The following is a 26,588-nucleotide window of genomic DNA, read 5'->3' as shown; positions in this document are numbered from 1 at the left end:
CGGTGCCGCAAACAGGTACCCGAGGATCCCACCGACCGGGTTTTCGCCGTGGAGGATCAAATCATGGCGAAAACCCGGTTGCAAACCTGCCGAAATCCGGCCCGACGTGTAAATGGGCATTATTTTTGGTGCGAACAGATTTGAATCAAAATCAAATGCAATAGCAATTAATACCGAGGCATTCATCTGACGGCTGAAAGGAAGTGGCTTTAAATTTAAGAGTTGCAGACATTTCAAACATCACATGTCCCAGGAGGGCTTTCTGTAATGTACAATGATACTGAAACGTTTGCTGCACCACAGAGGGTTTGGAAATTTTGGAATTCTCTACCCCAGAGAGCTGTGGACCCTCAGTTGTTGAGTCTTTTCAAGGCTGAGATTGTTACGGTATTTTGGACTCTAAGGGAATGAAGAGAAAGTAGAGTCGAGGTCAAAGAGCAGCCGTGATCTTATTTAATGGCGGAGCAGTCTCGAGGGGCCATATTGCCTGCTCCTGTTCCTAATTTTTATGTTCGCATCTCTCGGCACCGCGGGTTTTATGTTTTCCCACAAAGTTCCCACCTGACATGGATTAGGCTTTCCTAAAGTCAGCCTCGGTGGAATTGTACATCTAGCACTCTCGCCTCGGAGTAAGAAGCTGGTGGATTCAAGTCCCACTCTAAAGACTTGAGCACATAATCTAGGCTGACACTCCCAGTGCCACACCGAGGGAGTGCTGCACTGTCGGAGGTGCCGTTTTTCAGATGAGACGTTAAACCAAGTCTGCTGTCTCAGGTGGACGTAAACAATCTCATGACAATATTCGAAGAAGAGCAGGGGCGCTCTCCTGGCCAATAATTTTCCCTCAACCGACACCGCTTAAAAAAACACAGACGATCTGATTGCTATCACATTGCTGTTTGTGGGAGCTTGCTGTGTGCAAATTGAGTGTTGGGTTTCCTACATGATAACAGTGCCTACACTGCTTTGGGACATCCTGAGGTAGTGAAAGACGCTATAAAATGCATGTTCTTTTTTTTCTTTCACGGTCTGCACCTTAAGGAGAGGAAGGATAGAAACTGAAAAACGGGGAGAAATGTATTTATGAAAAGCGAGTCGGACTGCAGGAGTTCTTAGCTGCAGCCTTCGCACCTTGAGCTGGCAGAGAAAAACTCAATTATCTGAGCAAGATACACAGACAGGATCCAGCATTAGCCCTTTTCCCTTCCTCTATATTGTCTGATGAACTAATCTCATCAGTTATAACTCAGGCTATGGACCATAATCGAGAAGGGGTTAAACCCATCTGGTGAAGCCACGCCTTTCATTACCTATTTTTACCAATGAGTAATGAAAGGGATGTGCACCACATGAGATCTTAATCTCTTCTTCTAGCCAAAGCTCCCTGTGTGCACACTTATGTAAAAGGGAATTACCTTCTGTTCAAAGTGCTCCAACCACCTCCCATGTCAGCATGAAATACATACAATTAGAAAAAAACATGCATTATTATTATTTTTTTTTTAAATTTAAACTTGTCCTGGTATTTCAGACCCTATCTTTCCAGACCAGTCGAGTGAGTTCGCTGATGGGGAGATACCTCTACAAGGCAGAGGAACACCCTTCATTTTAAGTGGTGGAGGGGGGAGGTTAAAGTAGCTGGGGGTGTCAGAGCTTTGGACCCACCCGGCAGCCAAAGCAGAGACTGAGAAAACATGTCAACAGGAAAGATAGGGAAAATGGCAGAGTGGGAGGAGTAGCCTTAGTAATTAAGGATGAAATCACTTCAATGATGAGAGAGGATATAACGAGAGGTAAGCAGGCAGTGGTGACTTTATGGGTAGAATTAAGAAATAGGAAATGATTTAAGACTATAGTAGGCAGTGTGTTTAGGCCCCCTTTGTAGCAACTGTGAAGTGCTAGATTGTATAAGTGCAGAGATTAGACAAGCGTGTAGCAAAGGCAGAGTGGTTTGAATGGGAGATTTTAACTTTCAAAGATTGGGATAAGCAGACTATCACCAATCAGAAAGTGAATTTCTTGAGTGTGTCCAGTATAGTTTTCTGCAATAAGATGTCCTCGAACCAACAAGGAGGCAAACCATATTAGATTTAGTAATGAGCTAGATTTAGTTAGCAGCCTAATGTCGTGAACATTTATCTAATAGTGATCATAACATGATTGAGTTCAACACAATGTTTGAAATGGAGAGACAGGAAATAGCTACTAAGATTCTAGATTTGAGCAAGGCCAACTCAACGGGATGAGACAGAGATTGTCCACAGTAAACTGGGCAAATCTGTTCATGGGGAAAACGGATCGGCCCGGTGTCCGGATTCCGGGCTCCAGATTTTGGACGTCGCACCTGTATTGTCAATAATAAGGAAATGGCCGACATGTTGAATAATTACTTTAAGTCAGTATTTACAGTAGAGGAAGAGGCTAGCATGCTGAAAATCCCAAGGAAACTAATACTGAGTCAGGTTCAGGGATTCAATAAAATTAACGTAAATAAAATAACAGTAATGAAGAAAATAATGGTATTAAAGAGCGACAACTCCCCAGGACCAGATGGTTTCCAGCCCAGGGTTTTAAAGGAAGTAGGTGAGCACAATGCAGATGCCCTAACTACAAATGTTCCAAATTTCTCTAGATTCAGGAACCATTCCTTTGGATTGGAAAATTGTGACTGTCACTCCGCTATTTAAGAATGGCAAGAGAGGGAAACCAAGGAATTATAGACCAGTTAGCCTAACATCTGTTGCCGGGAAATTACAAGAGTCTATAATTAAGGTTAGGGTGACTGAACACCTCAGTGGGGAGTCTAGGACTAAGGGACATAGTCTAAAAATTAGAGTCAGACCTTTCAGGAGTGAAATTAGAAAATAAAGGGTGGTAGAAGTTTGGAACTCTCTTCTGCAAATGGCAATTGATGCTAGAACAATTGTTAATTTTCAATCTGAGATTGATAAGATTTTTGATAACCATAGGTATTAAGGGATATGGGCCAAAGGCGGATATACTGAGTTAGATTGCAGATCAGCCATGATCTCAGTGAATGGCACAACAGACTCGAGGGGCTAAGTGGCCTACTCCTGTTCCTGTATTCCTAAACATGCTAGCCGAGTATATAAACAGAAAATGCTGGAATACTCAGCAGGTCAGGCAGCAGCTGTGGGGAGAGAAACAGAGTTAACGATTCATGTCAACCATGGCTCAGTGGGTAGCACTCTCCCGCCTCTGAGTCAGAAGGTTGTGGATTCAAGTCCCACTCCAGAGACTTGAGCACAAAAATCTATGCCGACTCTCGAGGGCAGTGCTGAGGGAGTGCTGCACTATCGGAGGTGCCATCTTTCGGATGAGACATTAAACCGATGTCCCGTCTGCTCTCTCAGGTGGAGGTAAAAGATCCCATGGCACTATTTCGAAGAAGAGCAGGGGAGTTATCCCTGGTGTACTGGCCAATATTTACCCCACACTCGCCATCACTAAAAAAACAGATGATCTGGTCGTAATCATACTGCTGTTTGTGGGAGCTTGCTGTGCGCAAACTGGTTGCCACATTTCCTACATTACAACAGTGACTACACTCCAAAAGTACTTCATTGGCTGTAAAGCGCTTTGGGACATCCTGAAGTTGTGAAAGGCGCTGTAATAATGCCAGTCTTTCTTTCTTTCGTCAGTTCTGATAACAGGTCACAGGCCTGAAACATTAACTCTTGTTTTTCTCTCCATTGACGCTGCCTAACCTGCTGAATATTCCCAGGATTTTCTGTTTATATTTCACAATTCCAGCATCCGCGGTATTTTATCTTTGTGTCTGGGGGCCGGGCATGCTGTGTATTTGGATTTCCGCATCATCTTTTCCCTGTGAATTATGGGTAAAAGGCATCACTGAGGACTGACAGGTTCCCATGTGTAAACTTCTTCATTTGAATCAGGAGATGTTGTTGTTTTGGGGGCGGTAGAGAGGGTCACTGCCCCTGCTGTGTTGTCTACCAGACATCTTTAATCAGGGGAAGGGGATAGGAAGGTGGCGGGAGACCACGACAACTCAGACATGCTAAAAATATGCAAGCCAGGAATGCTCTGGCTGAAGGATTTTGAAGCAGCTGAGGAAACATCACAGTAAGCAAGGTCACAAAAAAGGAACAACCTGCAACCCTGGAACTGAATTAACCCTTTCCCGCCTGCAGCAATCCAAACGTTACTGTGCTTCACAACGTTTAAAAGCTCCAACGGACCCTTGGCGGTTGAGCCTCAAAGTATTATTGGATCCAATTTCTCAGTAAGCATTCAGCACTCACCCTTCACCAAGTTTCTCCAACACATCGAAGACCTCTTCCGGCTGTTTGGTCAAACTGTCCTCGCTTAGTTTCTTCAAAGACCTGTTGTGGGAGGGGGAAAAAAAAGACATATTTTAAAACACAGGCGCAATCTTGGAAAGGATACAGAAGTATGTTTGCCGTCTGATGCCCAATACTTCTTTTGTCTCGAGGCTCTTCTTTCTGTCACAACTTATAGCCCTATTTTAAATCAACACTACCATGGTGATTGCCCCTCTGAACTATCTTCTCGTGCCCCTACTAAGCTCCAGACGTACCATCCTATCAGCGCTCCTACTCCCTTCATTCACAGTACGCTCATTCTATACCAGGGCCTCAAAACTATGGAACTCCCTCCGTTTTCCTGACTTTCTACAATCTACAGACATGTTTCAACCCAAACCTGGAATCGCCCGATCCCCGGTTAATAAATAAATGTTTGCATTTATACAGTGCCTTTCATGCTGAAACACCTCACAGCGCTTTGGACAATGAACTGCTTTTTGAAGTGCATTGACTGTATGTGCCATTCAAGAAAGAAAAAATAGAACTTGCAATCATACAGCGCCTTTTACGACAGCAGGATACTCCAAAGCGCTTCACAGCCAACGAATACTTTTTCTGAAGTGTCGTCACTGTTGTAATGCAGGAAATGCGGCAGCCATTTGCGCACAGCAAGATCCCACAAAGAGCAATGAAACAAGTGACCAGACAATCTGTTTCTTTAGCATTAGTAGCTCAGCCAGGTGAATACTTTTGAGAGGTTATGCCCACCAACAGGCTAGGGCTCTTTTATCTACAAAAGAGAAGCCCGAGGGGAGACCTGATCGAGACATTTAGCGTTATGAATGGGAGACGTAGAGAAGATGTTTCCACTTGTGGGGGGAACCAAAACTAGGGCATATAAAGACAAGATAAGTCATGAATGAATCCAAAGGGGAATTCAGGAGAAACTTCTTTATGCAGAGTGGTGAGAATGTGGAACTCGCTACTATATGGAGTAGTTGAGGTGAATACCATAGATACATTTAAGCGGAAGTTGGATTAGTACATGAGGGGGAAAGGAATAGAAAGATATGGTGAGAGGAAGTAAGGGTAGGAGGAGGTTTATGTGGAGCATAAATGCCAGCATGGGTCGAATGGAGGGAGAGAGAAAACAGGGAATTACAGACCGGTTAGCCTGACATCGGTGGTGGGGAAAATGTTGGAATCAATTATTAAAGATGAAATAGCAGGGCATTTGGAAAGCAGTGACAGGATCGGTCCAAGTCAGCATGGATTTATGAAGGGGAAATCATGCTTGACAAATCTTCTAGAATTTTTTGAGGATGTAACTAGTAGAGTGGACAAGGGATAACTAGTGGATGTGGTGTATTTGGACTTCAAGGTCCCACACAAGAGATTAGTGTGCAAAATTAAAGCACATGGTATTGGGGGTAATGTATTGACATGGATAGAGAACTGGTTGGCAGACAGGAAGCAGAGAGTCGAAATAAACAGGTCAATTTCAGAATGGCAGGCAGTGACCAGTGGGGTGCCGCAGGGTTCAGTGCTGGGCCCCCAGCTATTTACAATATACATCAATGATTTGGATGAAGGAATTGAGTGTAATATCTCCAAGTTTGCAGATGACACTAAGTTGGGTGGCGGTGTGAGCTGTGAGGAGGATGCTAAGAGGTGACTAGGTCAGGTTAGGTGAGTGGACAAATGCATGGCAGATGCAGTAAAATGTGGATAAATGTGAGGTTATCCACTTTGGGGGCAAAAACAGGAAGATAGATTATCTGAATGGTGACAGATTAGGAAAAGGGGAGGTGTAACGAGACCTGGATGTCATGGTACATCAGTCATTGAAAGTTGGTATGCAGGTACAGCAGGCGGTGAAGAAGGCAAATGACATGTTGGCCTTCATAGCTAGGGGATTTGAGTATAGGAGCAGGGAGGTCTTACTGCAGTTGTAAAGGGCCTTGGTGAGGCCACACCTGGAATATTGTGTTCAGTTTTGGTCTCCTAATCTGAGGAAGGACATTCTTGCTATTGAGAGAGTACAGCGAGGGTTCACCAGATTGATTCCCGGGATGGCAGGGCTGACATATGAGGAGAGGCTGGATCAACTGGGCTTGTCTCCACTATAGTTTAGAAGAATGAGAGGGGATCTCATAGAAACAAATAAAATTCTGACGGGATTGGACAGGTTAGAGGCAGGAAGAATGTTCCCGTTGCTAGAGAGTTTCAGAACCAGGGGTCACAGTCTAAGAATAAGGGGTAAGCCATTTAGGACCGAGATGAGGAGAAACTTCTTCACTCAGAGAGTGGTTAACCTGTGGAATTCTCTACTGCAGAAAGTTGTTGAGGCCAGTTCGTTAGATATATTCAAAAGGGAGTTAGATATGGCCCTTACGGCCAAAGGGATCAAGGGGTATGGAGAGAAAGCCAGGAAAGGGGTACTGAGGTGAATGATCAGCCATGATCTTATTGAATGGCGGTGTAGGCTCGAAGGGCCGAATGGCCAGCTCCTGCACCTAATTTCTATGTTTTTATGTTTCTGTGCTGTACTTTCTATGTTATGTAAAAACCATTTGCTTCAAGCAGTGCAGAGAGAAGGCCAGTGAGGATAGGGAGGGAGGGAGGAGGCTCGTGTGGAGCGCAAACACTGGCATCGACCAGTTGGGCCGAAGGGCCGTTTCTGTGCTGTACTTTCCATATAATTCTATGAGTATTGTTTGGTGACAGCATGCAGCATTGTTTATGGGCCTTGGCCTTGGTTTCTCAAAGAAATGGAGACTTTTCAATGGTATTGAGGACATGTCTGCTGTGCTGCTTCTGGCTGGCTTCTGTTTCGATCACGCAATTAGCTTCCAATGAACAGATCTGGACCATCTGCTGTCTCCTGGGACATTGAATCTGTGGAATAGAGATACCACCGGATATCTTTCTGCAACCAAAAATGGTGTTTCCACAGCTTAGAGCATAAAGGAACCCTGTACAGACACCAGATGATGGGCAACTCGTGTAGATCTTCACAAACATACTCTTCTAGAGCCGTACACCCTCACTCCTGCTCCTCACACCCGCCCGCCCCCCTCCCCTCCCCACACACCCACCCCCCGCTCACCACCACCCCCCTCACACCCACCTCCCACTCCTCTCACATCCACCCCCTGCTCCTCACCACCCCCACTCCTCACACCCGCATCCCCTCACCCCCTCCCCTCCTCACACCCGCATTCCCTCACCCCCTCCCTCCTGCTCCTCACCGCCCCTCACACCTGCCGCCCCCCCCCCCGCTCCTCACATCCATCCCCTCCCCCCGCTCCTCACACCCGTCCCTCCCCTTCCCACAAACCTCCACCACTCGCCCCCCCCTCCCCTCACACCCGCCACCCCCCCCCCACCCCTCACACACCCGTCCCCCTCCCCCACACCAGCCCCTCACAGCGTTCTACAGAGCAACATTCTCACACGCATCCTTCATTTCTGACATTAGGTGACTCCTTGTTTTCATGTTTGTTCCATGTTAATCACTGAAGCCTGATATTTCAGTCACTGCAACCTTGCCGTTTAGAATTCTCTCCCCAAACCGCCTTGCCGCCTCCCTCCAACGTCAAGAAAAATAAGTTTTTCTTTGACCAAGCCTTCAGTCTCCGAATCTTTTCCTGTTAGGTGTCTGCGTTTTTCAGCGCTTTGATGCAAAGAGTGCTGTATATAAAGTGTAACCTGTGGCTGAATATCCCTCAGCGAGCAGAAGCCATGACACCTCCTTGCTGGTGGAGGAGAACAATCGAAGGGAAAGTCACAGCTCGGTGGCCTTGTACACCTCCTGTATATAAAGTGCATTGCCGGCAGCATTGAGGTCAGATGCTCACCCTCTCGAACACCAACTTCAGGCCAATCCAAGAAACGGGAATAAATACATTGGGAACAGTAGAAAATACTCGGAACACTTTCATTTGTTTCCAATAATCTCCAGCGTTTTGATCCGATTGGTCAAAATGAAAGTTGGGTTTTTATAAAGCTCTATATTACAAGTTCAGAGTAGAACATTCCCACCCACCGCCCCCTTTCCCACAAATGTCACCGTTTCCCTTCTCCTGAAGGCAGCTACTCATGCTAGGATACAATGCCATAGGGACTAGCCCCTCACCCAATAAGTGGATATCGTTCAGCCATGGCTCAGTGGGTAGCTCTCTCACCTCCGAGTCAGAAGTTTGTGGGTTCAAGCCCTGCTCCAGAGACTGGAGTATAAAATCCAGGCTGACACTCCAGTGCAGTGCTGAGGGAGCACTGCACTGTCGGAGGTGCCGTCTTTCAAATGAGAGCTTAAACCAAAAACAAGGTCCAGTCTGCTCTCTTGGGTGGACGTACAAGGTCCCATGACACTATTTCGAAGGGGAGTTATCCCCGGTGTCCCAGCCAATATTTATCTCTCAATCAACATCTCTCTCAAAAACAGATCATCTGGTCATTATCACTTTGCTGTTGGGATGACCTTGCTGTGCACAATTTGGCCGCTGAATTTCCTACATTACAACAGTGACTACACTACGCAAATATTTCATTGGGCCTGAAATCGTGCTCCCCACAGGCACGTATGAGGGGCGCACACGCCCGTGAGGTCCCCGCAAGTTCCAGGATACGAAGCGCTTGCGCCTAAACCCGGCACTTGCGATGTCTCAAAAGTTTACGACAATTGCACGCATCCGAAACTCCGCGGGCGGAGAGTTGGGCTAACTCCTGCACAGTGAATGTCTTCCAAATTCTTACAACTGATAAAAGCAGGAATACGACCTGCTAAAAAAAAAGTAAACATTTAAAATCCTGTTAAACAAGGTATGTTTATATTTACACCCTTTAAAATATTAAACTGCTGTTTTAAATAATTAATTAAATTCCATTTATATTAATTTGAAATATGTGACTTTTTTTAGTTAGTTTCAGTGTTTGTATTTTGGGGGTATTTCCATTCATACTGATGGTGGTTCTGTGCATTAGGAATATCCATAAGTATGAATGGGGATCCCCCTACTCTGATATCATAGGCAGTCCCTCGGAATCGAGGAAGACTTGCTTCCACTCTAAAAGTGAGTTCTCAGGTGACTGTACAATCCAATATGGGAATTACAGTCTCTGTCACAGGTGGGACAGACAATGGTTGAGGGAAAGGGTGGGTGGGGAATCTGGTTTGCCGCACACTCTTTCCACTGCCTGCGCTTGGTTTCTGCATGTTCTCGGCGATGAGACTCGAGGTGCTCAGCGCCCTCCCGGATGCATTTCCTCCACTTAGGGCAGTCTTTGGCCAGGGACTCCCAGGTGACGGTGGGGATGCCTCATTTTATCAAGGAGGGTTTGAGGGTGTCCTTGAAACGTTTTCTCTGCCCACCTGGGGCTCGTTTGCCGTGAAGGAGTTCTGAGTGGAGCGTTTGCTTTGGGAGTCTCGTGTCTGCCATGCGGACAATGTGGCCTGCCCAGTGGAGCTGATCCAGTGTGGTCAGTGCTTCAATACTGGGGATGTTGGCCTGGTCGAGGACGCCAACGTTGGCGCATCTGTCCGCCCGGGGAATTTGTAGGATCTTGCGGAGACATCGTTGGTATTTCTCCAGCAATTTGAGGTGTCTACTATATACTGTCCATGCCTCTGAGCCATACAGGAGTGCAGGTATCACTACAGCCCTGTAGACCATGAGCTTTGTGGCAGATTTGAGGGCCTGATCTTCGAACACTCCTTTCCTCAGGTGGCCTAAGGCTGCACTGGAGGCAGTGTTGAATCTCGTCGTCAGTGTCTGCCCTTGTTGACAAGAGGCACCAGAGGTATGGGAAATGGTCCACATTGTCCAGGGCCGCGCCGTGGATCTTGATGACTGGGGGGCAGTGCTGTGCGGCGGGGACAGGCTGGTGGAGGACCTTTGTCTTACGGATGTTTAGTGTAAGGTCCATGCTTTCGTACGCCTCGGTGAAGATGTTGATTATGACTTGGAGTTCAGCCTCTGAATGTGCGCAGATGCAGGCGTCGTCCGGGTACTGTAGCTCGCGACAGAGGTTGGGACGGTCTTGGGTCTGGCCTGGAGACGACAAAGGTTGAACAGGTTCCCACTGGTTCTGTAGTTTAGTTCCACTCCAGCGGGAAGCTTGTTGAGTGTGAGGTTGGGCTGGCCTACGTGATCCCATTGATGCGTACGGAACCCGTACGATCCTGGGATACGTGGGCCCCTACAAAGGCCTTCGCGTAGAGCCCCAGGACCGCAAGTCTCCGAACCTCCGGGTACTTCCGTAGAAAATTTTGCTGTCGGAGGCATCTGCCCGCGGGAAGCCTCCGTCCGCAAATTCTGGGCCATTGGCTGTAAAGCGCTTTGAGATGTCCGCGAAAGGCACTATATGAATGCAAGTCTTTCTTTTTATACATTAGCCTAGGTCGTGAGCAGCAGAAGGCTAATCTCCCACGGGAGGCATCACACATGGAACCGATGCTGTCCTTAATGATATTCACACAGATGCACTTTACTGAAGTTACAAGGGAGCCACCAGAATTGGGAATTTTCTGGGTTCCCCGCACTTAGACGTGGTCTTCTTTTCAAAGGAGATCAGGGACTTCTCCCGGCATCCTGTTCATCCTTGAACCAACGTTACTGAAATGGATGATCTGATCCTTTATCTCACTGCTGTTTGTGGGACCTTGCTGTGCGTACATTTGCTGCCGTGTTTGCTTACGACAATAACATCTGGCCTCTCGCCTTCACTGTAGGAAAATGCCCCAAAGCGCTTCACAGGAGCGTAATCAAACAAAATTTTAACACCGGGCCACATAAGGCCACATTTAAAAAGTACTTGGATGTGCACTTGAAGTGCTGTAACCTGCAGGGTTATGGACCCAGATCTGGAAAGTGGGATTAGGCTGGATAGCCTCTTGTTGGCCGGCGCAGACACGATGGGCCGAAATGGCTTCCGTGCTGTAAACTTCTATGATTCTAAGGAGATATTAGTACAGGAGGGCAAAAGCTTTTTTGGTCATTTTAAAGACTTGCATTTCTGCACCTTTCACGACCTCAGGACATCCCAATTCGCTTGCCAGCCAATGAAGTACTTTTGAAGTGTAGTCACTGTTGTAATGGTCAAAGAGGTAGCTTGTAAGGAGCAGTGAGGGCAGAAAGGTTTAGGGAGGGAATTCCAGACCTGAGTAGCTGAAGGCTCGGCTGCCAAATGGTGGATCGGTGAAAATCGGAACAGTGACTATACTTCCAAAGTAATTCAGTGGCTGTGAGGATGCGAAAGGAGCTTTATTATTAAATAACAAGTTATCCAACAGGTTAGCTAACTTCACGTAGTGATAACTCTAGTTGTGGCACATCGAGGAACAACAGGTGAAGTAGTAATTCACTTTATTCCTGCTCTGCATCACCTCTCAGTCCCGCTTTGCCTGGTGCGAGAACGTGCTGTAATATTATGGGATGCTACTCCTGCAGCTCACCATGGGTATCACACACACAAGTGGCTATCGTGCACAGAAAGTAACTAGAGAGCGGCAGAACCCTGCCTCACAACTTGCATGAAAGTCCATTGAGCTCCTGCTTAGAAACGGCACAGTGACTGCCGGCAAAGAGCTGCCGATAACAAGTCTTTGAGGAGACGTTAAATGAGTCTTTAATGCTGCTTATCTTATCACCCGCCCAGAGACCGGAACATCTGGCGAGTGCGCTGACTACGGCCTCCCCTGGGGACTTGGGGAAGACGTGAAGGAAATGTAATCAGCTGCTTATCAGCCAAGCTCACACTGGAATTACCCAGCCTCCGATGGCAATGAACCCTGGAACCCTGCTTGTAATTTAGCTGGAAGTGACATTTTCAGAATGCTATCGACAGCGCGCACTCCCAAACGAGTCTCTCTGTGCAGTGTGAAAACGGGCGGGCATCGCTGAGCGCTTCCTGTGGACTTGGCCCTGCCTAGAGATAGCACAGAGGCTAAACCGCAATGACATCAATCGCACTCCCTGTAAACCTCCCAGTCCCGATGGAACACCAAACCAGACTTAATTACAAGACTTGTTAACTAAAACTGAATACTTTATCAGGCTTCATCAATGTAAAACAGCACGATCTTAAAAGCAGAGAGGGAATGGAATTCATTTAATTACTTTTTTTTAAAAATTCAGCCTCTACCCACACGGAACAGGCCTCAATCAAATCTCTAAACTGCTCACAACTGGCATCATTTAAAAAATCTTTTATTTTTAACTGTGCTCACTACTTACAGCCCAATTTATGAATTGTTGGAAAAGACAGTTTTGTAACTAACTGGCCCTGAGGACTGCGGCAAGCAAAGCCTCCTTTAAAAACATAGAAATTTACAGCGCAGGAGGAGGCCATTTCGGCCCATCGTGTCTGCGCCGGCCGACAAAGAGCCGCATGGCCCTTTGTCAGCAGCTCTAAAGGTTACATACAAACCCATGAACAATAACGGCAAGGCAAAGAGCACCCAGCCCAACCAGTCCGCCCCACACCACTGCAACACCCCTTATACTGAAACATTCTACACTCCAGCCCAACTGGAGCCATGTGATCTCCTGGGAGAGGCAAAAACCAGATCAAAAGCCAGGCCAATTTAGGGAGAAAAAATCTGGGAAAATTCCTCTATGACCCATCCAGGCGATCAAAACTAGTCTAGATCATCACCCTGGTCATATTTTATTCCCTGCAGTACATACCATTATATCTGCGCCGACCAACGAAAGGTCATCTAGTCTAATCCCAATTGCCAGCTCTAGGTCCGTAACCCTGCAGATTACGGCACTTCAAGTGCCCATCCAACCATCTCTTAAAAGTGGTGAGGGTTTCTGCATCCACCACTCTTCCAGTCAGCGAGTTCCAGATCCCCACAACCCTCTGCGTAAAGAAGTCTCCCCCTCAAATCCCCTCTAAACCTTCCACCAACCACCTTAAAACTATGCCCCCTCGTAATAGCCCCCTCCACCAATGGAAATAGACCCTTACTATCCACTATGTCCAGGCCCCTCAATATTTTGTACACCTCAATGAGGTCACCTCTGTTCCAATGAGAACAAACCCAGCCTCTCAAATCTGTCCTCATAACTAAGATTCTCCATTCCAGGCAGCATCCTAGCAAATCTCCTCTGCACCCTCTCTAGTACAATCACGTCATTCATATAATACGGCGACCAGAACTGCACGCAGTACTCCAGCTGTGGCCTAATCAAAGTATTATACAATTTAAGCATAACCTTCCTGCTCTTATATTCTATGTCTTGGCCAATAAAGGCAAGCATTCTGTATGCCTTCTTAACCATCTTATCCACCTGGCCTGCTACTTTCAGGGATCTGTGGACAAGCACTCCAAAGTCCCTTTGTTCATCTCCACGATTAAGTGGCCTTTCGTTGGTCGGCGCAAATATAATGGTATGTATACCCTTTCCTTATTAGCCCTCCCAAAGTGCATCACCTCACACTTCTCTGAATTAAGTTCCATTTGCCACTACTCTGCCCACTTGACCAGTAGACTGATATCCTCCTGCTGCCCATGACTTTCCTCTTCATTATCCACCACACAGCCAATTTTAGTGTCGTCTGCAAACTTCTTAATCATACTTCCTATATTCAAATCTATACCGTTGATATATACCACAAAAAGCAAGGGACCCAGTACTGAGCCCTGCGGAACCCCACTGGAAACATCCTTCCAGTCACAAAAACATCCATCAATCATTACCCTTTGCTTCCTACCTCCAAGCCAATTTTGGATCCAACTTGCCACTTTGCCCTGGATCCCTTGGGCTTTAACCTTTATTGAGTAGATTGGGCCTATACTCTCTGGAGTTTAGAAGAATGAGAGGTGATCTCATTGAAATTTACAAGATTCTGAGGAAGATTGACAGGGTAGATGCTGAGAGGCTGTTTCCCCTGGCTGGAATGCCTAGAACTAGGGGACATAGTCTCAGGATAAGGGGTCAGCCATTTAGGACTGAGCTGAGGAGAAATGTCTTAGAAACATAGGGCCCAAGTTTCCACAGGATTAAAAAACGGGCGCCCGTTTTTCGCGCCTAAAACGGCGCCAGAAAAAAAACACGCTATTCTCAAGCGCTTTGCAGCTCCTTGTCTGTTTGGCGCGGTGCCCAGGGGGGCGGAGCCTACACTCGCGCCGATTTTGTAAGTGGGAGGGGGCGGGTACTATTTAAATTAGTTTTTTTTCCTGCCAGCAACGCTGCGCGTGCGCGTTGGAGCGTTCACGCACGCGCAGTGTGAAGGAAACATTGGCACTCGGCCATTTTTGTAGTTCTTTGTAGCTGTTTAATTTTTGAACATTTTTTAATAAAAGCACATTGCCATCAGCACATCAGCACTGAGGCTACCCTTCTCACTGTCTCCTTCCCCTCCCTCCCTCCCTCCCTCCCCTCCACGGCAACAAACGGCTGTCTCCTTCCTCTCCCTCCCCTCCGCGGCAACAAACCGCTGTCTCCTTCCCCTCCCTCCCTCCGCGGCAACAAACCGCTGTCTCCTTCCCCTCCCTCCCCTCCGCGGCAACAAACCGCTGTCTCCTTCCCCTCCCTCCCTCCGCGGCAACAAACCGCTGTCTCCTTCCCCTCCCTCCCTCCGCGGCAACAAACCGCTGTCTCCTTCCCCTCCCTCCCCTCCGCGGCAACAAACCGCTGTCTCCTTCCCCTCCCTCCCTCCGCGGCAACAAACGGCGGTTTCCTTCCCCACCCCCCGCGGGAACGAACGATGGCTGAAGCACTTTCACACAGGTAGGAAGATGGCTTATTTAATCTTTTCTTTGCTTATAAATGTTTATTCAGGTTGGATTTATTTGCATAATATTTGTAGAAGTATAAATAAGGATTGATTGTAGAATTTAATGACTTCCCTTCCCCTTCCCCCCCCCTCCCCCCCCCCCCCCCCCACCTCGTTCTGGACGCCTAATTTGTAACCTGCGCCTGATTTTTTAATGTGTAGAACAGGTTTTTTCAGTTCTACAAAAATCTTCACTTGCTCCATTCTACTTTAGTTTGGAGTACGTTGTCACTGTGGAAACTTTCAAATAAGGCGTCAGTGGCCGGACACGCCCCCTTTTGAAGAAAAAATTCTGTTCCAAAGTAGAACTATTCTACCTCACTAGAACTGCAGAAAAAAAAAATGTGGAGAATTGCGATTTCTAAGATAGTCCGTTCTCCACCAGTTGCTCCTAAAAATCAGGCGCAAATCATGTGGAAACTTGGGCCCATAGAAACATAGAAAAATAGGTGCAGGAGTAGGCCATTTGGCCCTTCGAGTCTGCACCACCATTCAACAAGATCATGGCTGATCATTCCCTCAGTACACCTTTCCTGCTTTCTCTCCATACCCCTTGATACCTTTAGCCATAAGGGCCATATCTAACTCCCTCTTGAATATATCCATTGAACTGGCATCAACAATTCTCTGCGGACGGGAATTGTACAGGTTAACAACGGAGTGAAGAAATTTCTCCTCATCTCAGTCCTAAATGGCCTACCCCTTATCCTAAGACCGTGTCCCCTGGTTCTGGACTTCCCCAACATCGGGAACACTCATCCCGCATCTAACCTGTCCAGTCCTATCAGAATTTTATATGTTTCTATGAGTTCCATACTCTCATCCTTCTAAACTCCAGTGTATAAAGGCCCAGTTGATCCAGTCTCTCCTCATATGTCAGTCCAGCCTTCCCGGGAATAGTCTGGTGAACCTTCGCTGCACTCCCTCAATAGCAAGAACATCCTTCCTCAGATTAGGAGACCAAAACTGAACACAATATTCCAGTTGAGGCCTCACCAAGGCACTGTACAACTGCAGTAAGACCTCCCTGCTCCTATAAATCAAATCCCCGAATTATGAAGGCCAACATACCATTTTTGCCTTCTTCACCGCCTGCTGTACCTGTATGCCAACTTTCAATGACTGATGAACCCAGGTCTCGTTACACCTCCCCTTTTCCTAATCTGCCGCCATTCAGATAGTATTCTGCCTTCCTGTTTTTGCCCCCAAAGTGGATAACCTCACATTTATCCACATTATACTGCATCTGCCATGCATTTGCCCACTCACCTAACCTGTCCTAGTCACCCTGCAGCCTCTTAGCCTCCTCCTATCACTAGGGGGGAGTGCTGGGCAGGCTAATGGGACTCAAGGTAGACAAGTCCCCTGGTCCTGATGAAATGCATCCCAGGGTATTAAAAGAGGTGGCGGAAGTTATAGCAGATGCATTCGTTATAATCTACCAAAATTCTCTGGACTCTGGGGAGGTACCAGCGGATTGGAAAGCAGCTAATGTAACGCCTCTGTTTAAAAAAGGGGGCAGACAAAAGGCAGGTAACTATAGGCCGGTTAGTTTAATATGTAGTGGGGAAAATGCTTGAAACTATCATTAAGGAAGAAATAGCGGGAGATCTAGATAAGAATAGTGCAATCAAGCAGACGCAGCATGGATTCATGAAGGGGAAATCATGTTTAACTAATTTACTGGAATTCTTTGAGGATATAACGAGCATGGTGGATAGAGGTGTACCGATGAATGTGGTGTATTTAGATTTTCAAAAGGCATTCGATAAGGTGCCACACAAAAGGTTACTGCAGAAGATAAAGATACGCGGAGTCAGAGGAAATGTATTAGCATGGATAGAGAATTGGCTGGTTAACAGAAAGCAGAGAGTCGGGATAAATGGGTCCTTTTCGGGTTGGAAATCGGTGGTTAGTGGTGTGCCACAGGGATCGGTGCTGGGACCACAACTGCTTACAATATACATAGATGACCTGGAAGAGGGGACAGAGTGCAGTGTAACAAAATTTGCAGATGACACAAAGATTAGTGGGAAAGCGGGTTGTGTAGAGGACACAGAGAGGCTGCAAAGAAATTTAGATAGGTTAAGCGAATGGGTTAAGGTTTGGCAGATGGAATACAATGTTGGAAAGTGTGAGGTCATGCACCTTGGGAAAAAAAACAGTAAAAGGGAATATTATTTGAATGGGGAGAAATTACAACATGCTGCAGTGCAGAGGGACCTGGGGGTCCTTGTGCATGAACTCTTTTTGGCAGAGGGACCTGGGGGTCCTTGTGCATGAAACTCTTTTAGAGTCTACCTATAAAACATAAAACATTAAACCGTGCCACCCGACCTGGGTGACACACCAGACATTTACAAGGCCCTTTTTTTCCTTTTTTTTTTGTTTTTCTTTTTTGTTTTTCTTTTTTTGGGCACTAAAATCACAATTTTTCCACAGTGCCCCCTATAAAAGGGAAGGGGACACTAAAAACACCGGCAATTAAAACAAATTAAACTTTAAAACGTAAAATCAAATAAAAATTTGGTTGCCGGGCGTGATGATGCACTCCAGTCCCTCCGGTGCCCACCTCTCGCGGAAGGCCGCGAGCGTACCGGTGGACACCGCGAGCTCCATCTCCCAAAAAGTTAGTTTGCAGGTGCAGCAGGTAATCAGGAAGGCGAATGGAATGTTGGCCTTCATTGCGAGAGGGATGGAGTACAAAAGCAGGGAGGTCCTTCTGCAACTGTACAGGGTATTGGTGAGGCCGCACCTGGAGTACTGCGTGCAGTTTTGGTCACCTTACTTAAGGAAGGATGTACTAGCTTTGGAGGGGGTACAGAGACGATTTACTGGGCTGATTCCGGAGATGAGGGGGTTACCTTATGATGATAGATTGAGTAAACTGGGTCTTTACTCGTTGGAGTTCAGAAGGATGAGGGGTGATCTTATAGAAACATTTAAAATAATGAAAGGGATAGACAAGATAGAGGCAGAGAGGTTGTTACCACTGGTCGGGGAGACTAGAACTAGGGGGCACAGCCTCAAAATACGGGGCAGCCAATTTAAAACCGAGTTGAGAAGGAATTTCTTCTCCCAGAGGGTTGTGAATCTGTCGAATTCTCTGCCCAAGGAAGCAGTTGAGGCTAACTCATTGAATGTATTCAAGTCACAGATAGATAGATTTTTAACCAATAAGGGAATTAAGGGTTACGGGGAGCGGGCGGGTAAGTGGAACTGAGTCCACGGCCAGATCAGCCATGATCTTGTTGAATGGCAGAGCAGGCTCGAGGGGCTAGATGGCCTACTCCTGTTCCTAATTCTTATGTTCTTATGTTCCTCACAGCTCACACTGCCACCCAGCTTAGTGCCATCTGCAAACTTCATTCAAGAGTGGTGAACCTGTGGAATTCTCTACTCCTGCTATTTCTTATGCTCTTATGTTATTATTGCAGCACAAAGCATTGCAAAGCTCCATACAGAACCTACATCACAAATCACCAGCAATTTAAATATTCTTTCTAGTTGGGGCCCTTCACCTACTATCTCAGGTGTCAGCTGTGGCTCAGTGGGTAGCACTCTCACCCGAGTCAGCTTATGGGTTCAAGTCCTACTCCAGAGACTTGAGCAAGTAATCTAGACTGACACTCCCGGGCAGTACTGAGGGAGAGCTGCACTGTCGGAGCCCATGGTACTTATCTGAAGAGCCAGGGAACTCTCTGTGTCCTGGCCATCATTTATTCCTCAACCAAATTCACTAAAACAGATTATCTTTATTTCAGTGCTTCTGCGGGACCTTGCTGTGCGCCAATTGGCTGCTGCGTTTCCTAGTGATTACATTTCAAAAGTATTTCATTGGCTGGGGGTGTCCTGAGGTTGTGAAAGGCGTTATATTAATGCAAGTTCTTTCCTTTTTCTTTCTCGGTAACAAAAAACCCATAGGGTTTATAGAATCTCTCAGCACAGAGAGAGAACCTTTGGCCCAACATGCCCGGGCTGGCTCTCTAAAAGAGCTATCCTATTAGTCTTTCCTCATAGCCCTGAAAACGTCTTCTTTTCAAGTATATATCCAACTATCCACTTTCTAGTAAAACTTCAATGTTAGATAAACCGCCAAGTACAAAAATGAATCATGAGCAATTTGCACAGAAGCGGACTTCCCCCTCCTCCTACCACAAGCAGGGGATTTTCATCCCTCAGCTCCGTCCTGCAAGGTGTTTTCTCTTCTCCCTTCCACATTGCAGAATGCCAGGCTCTCCACAATTTTGATTTTCCAGGAGCAGGCCTGCTTGCTTTCAATTCAGTGGGTTTTGCACGAGAACAGGCACACGATTGATCCTCGGTGCCCAAGGACTGAGTTACGAGAAAGGACTGGAGAAACTTGGGTGTAGAAGCATAGGGCTCAATTTTCCCCAGTAATTTGCGCTGTTTTTTTTTGCAGCAGGCTGCTCTTTTTGACCTATGTTGAAAAACCACAGTTTCCCCAATCAATTTGCACCAGCATGACTCAAGTTCGTTACGATTTTCTTAGGTCAGTTTCTTTTTCAGCCAAAGGGGGTGTAACCAGCCACCTACGCCATTTAGGGAAGTTTGCCCAGCTGAGAGTTACTCCAGTTCTGCTTAGGCCAGTGTATGTGGCCTCTCCAGTAAAACCTTCTGGAGAGTTAAGGAAATCGGCGCAGGTATGGAAATCAGCGCAGCTGATGCCCGGACACACTAAAAGAATTGAAAAATACATAGATAGAGAGAGAGACTCAGCTCACATTGTGTCCCTGGCTACCATGCAGCCTGATCTTTTTGGTGCAGATCAAGAAATTTTTTTTTGTGGCATACTTGGGCCCCCCAAAAAATTGGCCGTAACTCTTCAAGTACGCCAAAAAAATGCTTTGGAGAAAAGTGAGCCGACAGAATGGTTACATCACAGGAGGCCGCCATTCGGCCCGTCGAGCCCGTGTCGGCTCTCTGCAAGAGCACCTCAGCCAGTCCCACTCCCCCGCCCTTTCCCCGTAGCCCTGCTAATTGTTTGCCTTCAGGTATTTATCCAATTCCCTTTGGAAAGCCACGATTGAGTCTGCCTCCACCACCCTCTCAGGCAGCGCATTCTAGATCCTGACACCCGCTGCATAAACGTTTTTCCTCGTGTCGCCTTTGGTTCTTCTGCCAATCGCCTTAAATCTGTCTAGACCGCTCACGATTTTGAATACATCTATCAAATCTCCTCTCAACTTTCTCTGCTCCATCCACATAACTTAAGTCCATCATTCCTGGAACCATTCTTGTAAATCTTTTCAGCACCCTCTCTAAGGACTTCACTTCCTTCCTAAAAAGTGCGGTGCCCAGAATTGGGCTTCTCAGCCTTGTTAAAGAGGCAAGGAACTGAGATGGAATTTTAAATGCTCTGTATCAAATAAATACCAATTAATAATTAAATATTAACTTCTTTATCCTGAGAGTGGTTAGAATGTGGAACTTGCAACCAATGTTAAGCGCTCTGGAGCTCTGGAGCAACTGGTTCGCCGGTTTTTAAATGAGGGGGGAAAAAACGCACATTCGCGGTATTTTGAATAGGCCGCGCATCCCCTTAAAGGAGCCGTGCACCCCCCCAAAAAAATTAACGGAACATTGCTTGCAACCACATGGAGTGGTTGGGACAAATAGCATAAATGCATTTAAAGGGAAGCTAGATAAGTACATACATAAAGAATATGCTGATAGGGCGAGATAGAATCATAGAAAGTTACAGCATAGACGGAGGCCATTTCAGTCTATCGTGTCCGTGCCGGTGGAAGTGCGGTGGGAGGAGGCTTGTGTGGAGCATAAAGCACGGATCAGTTGGGCCGAATGGCCTGTTCCTGGGCTGAAAACTCTATGTAATCAAAGAACTGTATTGCAACAGTAAATTCAGAGCACTCCTTCAAGTTAACCTGTGATAGTAGGACGAGAGAGGGTGCTGGGTGAAACTAATAAGAAGCAAAGTCAAGACTGAGGTTAGGAGGCTCTGCGCATACAGAATGGAGCAGGTCGGGGAGTGTAGACAAAACCCTGGAAGCATTTCACTGGTGGGGGGGGGGGGGGGGGGGAGCTGCAGGATTGCGCTGGATAATGAGCCAGAGGTGCCAAATGGTAAAAGAAAGAAACATTTATATTTATCATCATCATAGGCAGTCCCTCGAAATCAAAGAAGACTTGCTTCCACTCCAAAAGTGAGTTGCACTTCATCAAGGAGGCTTTGATGATGTCTTTGAAACGTTTCCTCTGCCCACCTGGGGCTCGCTTGCCGTGTAGGAGTTCCAAGAAGAGAGCTTGCTTTGGGAATCTTGTGTCCGGCATATAGACAATGTGGCCCGCCCAACGGAGCTGGTCGAGTGTGGTCAGTGCTTCGATGCTGGGAATGTTGGCCTGATTGAGAACACTGGCGTTGGTGCGTCTGTCCTCCCAGGGGATTCGCAGAATCTTGCGGAGGCATCGTTGGTCGTATTTCTCCAGTGATTTGAGGTGTCTACTGTATATGGTCCACGTCTCTGAGCCATACAGGAGGGCCGAGTATCACTACAGCCCTGTAGACCATAAGCTTGGTGCCAGATTTGAGGGCCTGATCTTCGAACACTCTCTTCCTCAGGCGGCCGAAGGCTGCGCTGGCGCACTGGAGGCGGTGTTGAACCTCATCGTCAATGTCTGCCCTTGGCTCCCGAGTTATGGAAAGTGGTCCACGTTGTCCAGGGCCGCGCCGTGGATCTTTATGACTGGGGGCCAGTGCTGTGTGGTGGGGTCAGGTTGGTGAAGGACCTTTGTCTTACGGATGTTTAGTGTACGGCCCATGCTTTCGTACGCCTCAGTAAAAATGTCGACGATGACTTAAGAGTTCAGCCTCTGAATGTGCGCAGACTCGAGTGTCGACCGCGTACTGTAGGGCGAGATAGAATCATAGAAAGTTACAGCACAGAAGGAGGCCATTTTGACCTGGAGGCGACGAAGGTTGAATGGGGTCTAACTGGTTCTATAGTTTAGTTCCACTCCAGCAGAGAGCTTGTTGAATGTGAAGTGGGACATTGCAGCGAGGAAGATTGAAAAGGGTTGGCGCGATGACGCAGCCCTGCTTAACCCCAGTTCAGACGTGGATTGGGTCTGTGGTGGATCCGTTGGTCAGGATCATGGCTTGCATGCCATCGTGGAACAGGTGGAGGATGGCGACAAACATTTGGGGGCAGCTGAAGCGGAGGAGGACGGTCCGTAGTCTTCACCGCAATCAACAGTCAAGTCCATCTACAGCCCAAGCACCCAAGGCCCCACCCCACTGCTGGCCAAGAATGGGGAGACATTCATCAAGGACACCAAGGCAGTCAGGACCCGCTGGAAGGAGCACTTCGAAGATCTCCTTAATCGTGACTCTGCCATTGACGAGTGTCCTCAATTCCATCCCGCAGCATGCTACCCGCCACCATCTCAGCAAAACCCCAGCCCTGCACGAGATAGTAAAGGCCATCCATCATCTCAAGAACAACAAGGCATCAGGAGCGGTTGGAATCGCCGCTGAGGCACTGGTATGGCGGAGAGGCACTATTGGCACGAATGCATGACCTCATCTCTCTCATCTGGAATGATGAGAGCATGCCGGGAGAGCTCAGAAATGCAGTAATCATGACCATCTTTAAAAAAGGGGACAAGTCCGACTGCGGCAGCTATAGAGGAATCGCCCTGTTGTCAGCCACTGGGAAAGTCATCGCTAGAATCCTCCTCAGCCGTCTTCTCCTTGTGGCTGAGGAGCTCCTCCCAGAGTCACAGTGCGGATTCCGTCCACTACAGGGCACAACAGACATGATCTTTACGGCGCGACAACTGCAAGAGAAATGCAAGGAACGGCACCGACCCTTATACATGGCCTTCTTTGACCTTACAAAGGCCTTTGACACTGTTAACCGCGAGGGACTTGTATTTATATAGCGCCTTTCATGACCTCAGGACGTCCCAAAGCACCTTACAGCCAATGAAGTACTTTTTGGAGTGTCGTCACTGCGGTAATGTAGGAAACACGGCAGCTAATTAGCGCACAGCAAGCTCCCACAAATAAAAATGTGATAATGACCGGATCATCTATATTTGAGATGTTGATTGAGGGATAAATATTGGTCAGGTCACCGGGGATAACATCCCTGCTCTTCTTCAAAATAGTATCATGGCATCTTTTACGTGAGAGAACAGACTTAAAGGGCCTCGGTTTAACTTCTCATCCGAAAAACGGCACCTCCGGCAGTGCAGCATTCCCTCAGTGTCTCCTTCTGTGCTGTACGATTCTATGAAAAACCTTACCCAAGTGTGACCGGACACTTCAGAAAATTCCACTTATTACAGTCTGTTTGTAGTTCAGGGATCATTTCTAGTAGTTTTGGTAAATTGCAAGTAGCACTGCCCATGATATTTGAAGAGTGGGAGCCAGGGGAAGATCAGGGTCCCAGATAAAAACAAAAGGGGAGGAGTGGTGGGGAAGCTGAATGTATATGATATTAAAAAGTTCAAAAATTGATCCCCAAAAACTGCCAAGTGCAAAGCAAACGGCTGCAGCAAGACAGAGGAGTCACACAGGTATCAATTCTAAGTTAGAGAGATGGACAGAGAACCACCACATCAACCCCTGTTGGATGGAGGCCTGAATCACGACAGCCCACTATTGGCAAGTCGAGATAGGAAATTCTCATGATAAATGTTACTTTTGGTGCAGGAAGTGTGTACATACACAAAAAAAAATTGATTTGCATCTGACTACCTTTTATAAAAGTTTAACAATAAAAATAGATTTTTTTTTAAATGTATGTTTTCCACAAAGAGATGGAATTATTGATGGGCATAAAGAGCATGAATGAGTTACTATATACGACCATAGAGAAAATCAAGTAAATTTTAACATTTGTTTGTCAGTATTGCAAATCCGTTTTCAGTTTGGAACTCCGCACTTATAGGGAACGGCACTGAAAAGAGGAACAAAAAGTGCCTGACATATCGGAGCCTCTCGCTATACTCAAATCTGAAGCTGCAGAAGGAGGAAGCAGTGACACCCAAAAGCTGAAGCACTCAAGAAATGTTTCATCTTTTCCCACATGCCCGTCTAAAAAGATGCAGACAGGATATTGCCCAAAATTCAACCCTCCCGATGCTCAATTATTGCCCTTGACTTTATTTTCTCAATCTCGAGTTCAAATAGCCTCACCCCTCCCCATCACTGCAATCTCCTTCGGCTCTACAAACCGCCGAGATCTCTGCCTTCCTCCAATTCTGGCCTCTTGTGCAACCCCCACCCACCACTGGTGGCCGTGCCATCGAGGCCATAAGCTCTGGAATTCCCTTCCTAAACCTCTCTACCTCTCTCTTCCTTTAAGACGCTCCTTAAAATCTACCTCTTTGACCAAGCTTTTGGTCACCTGCCCTAATGTCTTTGTCTGTATCTGATAACGATCCCGTGAAGCGCCATGGGACGTTTTACTACGTTAAAAGCGATATATAATTGCAAGTAGTTGTTGTTGTTGATAATTTAAGAATGCAAAAAGCAATTAAAAAAAAGGAAATTTGCATGTTATTGCGATATAGGGAAAGAACACAGGATTTGCCACTAATCGACCACCGATTTTGTTGATAAACTTACAGGAATGATTCGACAATAGGAATGCTGCAAGAAACAGGACGGAAGCACAACAGCTGTCCCCGGGGTCACATCCAGCACAAACAATGACCCACCTCACAAAACCAAACCACTAGAATCTGCCTGATTCCCGTGAGCTTGCATATTCTGCTCAGCACGATACCACAGATCAGGAAGGCAGTGGGTTTAAGTCTGTGCTGAGTGAGGCAACTACAACTGGGTTGATGAGAGGGATTACAGTAGACGAGACTGGCAGGCTTGTATTGTAGCACATCCCTGCCTGTACCGAGAAGCTGATGGTGGCCCTTCTTGAACCATTGCATCAGCTGTGGCTCAGTTAACCTCGGAATCAGAAAGTTGTGGATGCAACTCCCATTCCAGAGACACGAGCACAGAAATTCAGGCTGGCACTCCCAGTGCAGTGCTGAGTGAGTTCTGCACTGTCGGAGGTGCTGTCTTTCAGATGAGATGTTAAACGTAGGCCCCGGTCTACCCTCTCAGGTGGACGTAAAAGTTCCTATCGCACTATCAATCGACATCACTAAAAACAGATTACCTGGTCATTATCACATTGCTGTTTGTGGGAGCTTGCTGTGCTCATAGTTGGCTGCCGTGCTCATAGTTGGCTGCCATGTTTCCTACTCACCATCAGCATAGGCAGTCCCTTGGAATCGAGGAAGACTTCTGAAGTGAGTTCTTTGGTGGCTGAACAGTCCAATACGAGTGCCACAGATTCTGTCACAGGTGGGACAGATAGTTGTTGAGGGAAGGGGTGGGTGGGACTGGTTTGCCATACGCTCTTTCTGCTGCCTGCGCTTGATTTCTGCATGCTCTCGCCGAAGAGACTTGAAATGCTCACCGCCCTCCCGAATGTTCTTCCTTCACTTAGGGCGGTCTTTGGCCAGGGACTTCCAGATGTCGGTGGGGATGTTGCACTTTATCAGGGAGGCTTTGAGGGTGTCCTTGTAACATTTATGCTGCTCACCTTTGGCTTGTTTGCCGTGAAGGAGCTTCACATAGAGCACTTGCTTTGGGAGTCTCGTGTCTGGCATAGGAACTATGTGGCCTGCCCTGCGGAGCTGATCGAGTGTGGTCAGTGCTTCAATGCTGGGGATGTTGGCCTGGACAAGGACGCTGATATCGGTGCGCTTGTCCTCCCAGGGGATTTGTAGGATCTTGCGGAGACATCGTTGGTGATATATCTCCAGTGACTTGAGGTGTCTACTGTACATGGTCCATGCTTCTGAGCCATACAGGAGGGCAGGTATTACTACAGCCCTGTAGACCATGAGAGCTTGGTGGTAGATTTGAGGGCCTGGTCTTCGAACACTCTTTTCCTCAGGTGGCCGAAAGCTGCACTGGAGGCGGTGTTGAATCTCCTCATCAATGTCTGCTTTTGTTGATAAGAGGCTCCCGAGGTTTGGGAAATTACAACAGTGACTGCACTTCAAAAAGTACTTATTTGACTTTAAAGCGCATTGGGACATCTGATGGTCACGAAAGGCACTATATAAAATGCAAGTTTTTTGAGGGTTTTTTTACGGCAATCCAGCAGGATTCAAGGAATTCCATCCTAGCGCTAGACCACAAATTACCACAAGTTACAACTTGCCATGGTAGGGTTTGAACACATGACCTCTGCACTGCTAGTCCACTGCCACAACCTCTGCACTACCACACCCTATCAGCCATGGTTCCTGCTCCTAATCGGCACTGTCCCACGTGTCTGGATGTCAACTGAGGACAGGATTAGGCTCAGCGATGAAATGTTTTCCCACACCCCGCATCAGATAGCCTGCTGACATTCATTCCTTTAAAGCTCCTTAAAACCTACCTCTTTGACCAAGCTTTTGAGACTCCTTGTCCCAATAAAAGAA

The 26,588-nt window shown here is 47.1% G+C and overlaps 1 protein-coding gene across 2 annotated transcripts in view; it reads right to left on the bottom strand.

The window, feature by feature from the left end:
• Positions 1-26,588, bottom strand: part of LOC139277648 (serine/threonine-protein kinase 3/4) — a 206,604-nt gene that overhangs the window by 160,622 nt on the left and 19,394 nt on the right. For both annotated transcript variants that reach the window (XM_070896398.1, XM_070896399.1), the window contains exon 2: positions 4,287-4,367. In XM_070896398.1, the coding sequence (XP_070752499.1) occupies positions 4,287-4,367 (81 nt within the window). The remainder of the gene's footprint in view (positions 1-4,286; positions 4,368-26,588) is intronic.

The sequence above is a fragment of the Pristiophorus japonicus genome, chromosome 12 (genome assembly GCF_044704955.1).
Source record: "Pristiophorus japonicus isolate sPriJap1 chromosome 12, sPriJap1.hap1, whole genome shotgun sequence".
Lineage (NCBI taxonomy): Eukaryota > Metazoa > Chordata > Chondrichthyes > Pristiophoridae > Pristiophorus > Pristiophorus japonicus.
The sequence above is the reverse complement of the archived record's forward strand: the minus strand, read 5'-3'. Positions and strand labels throughout refer to the sequence as shown.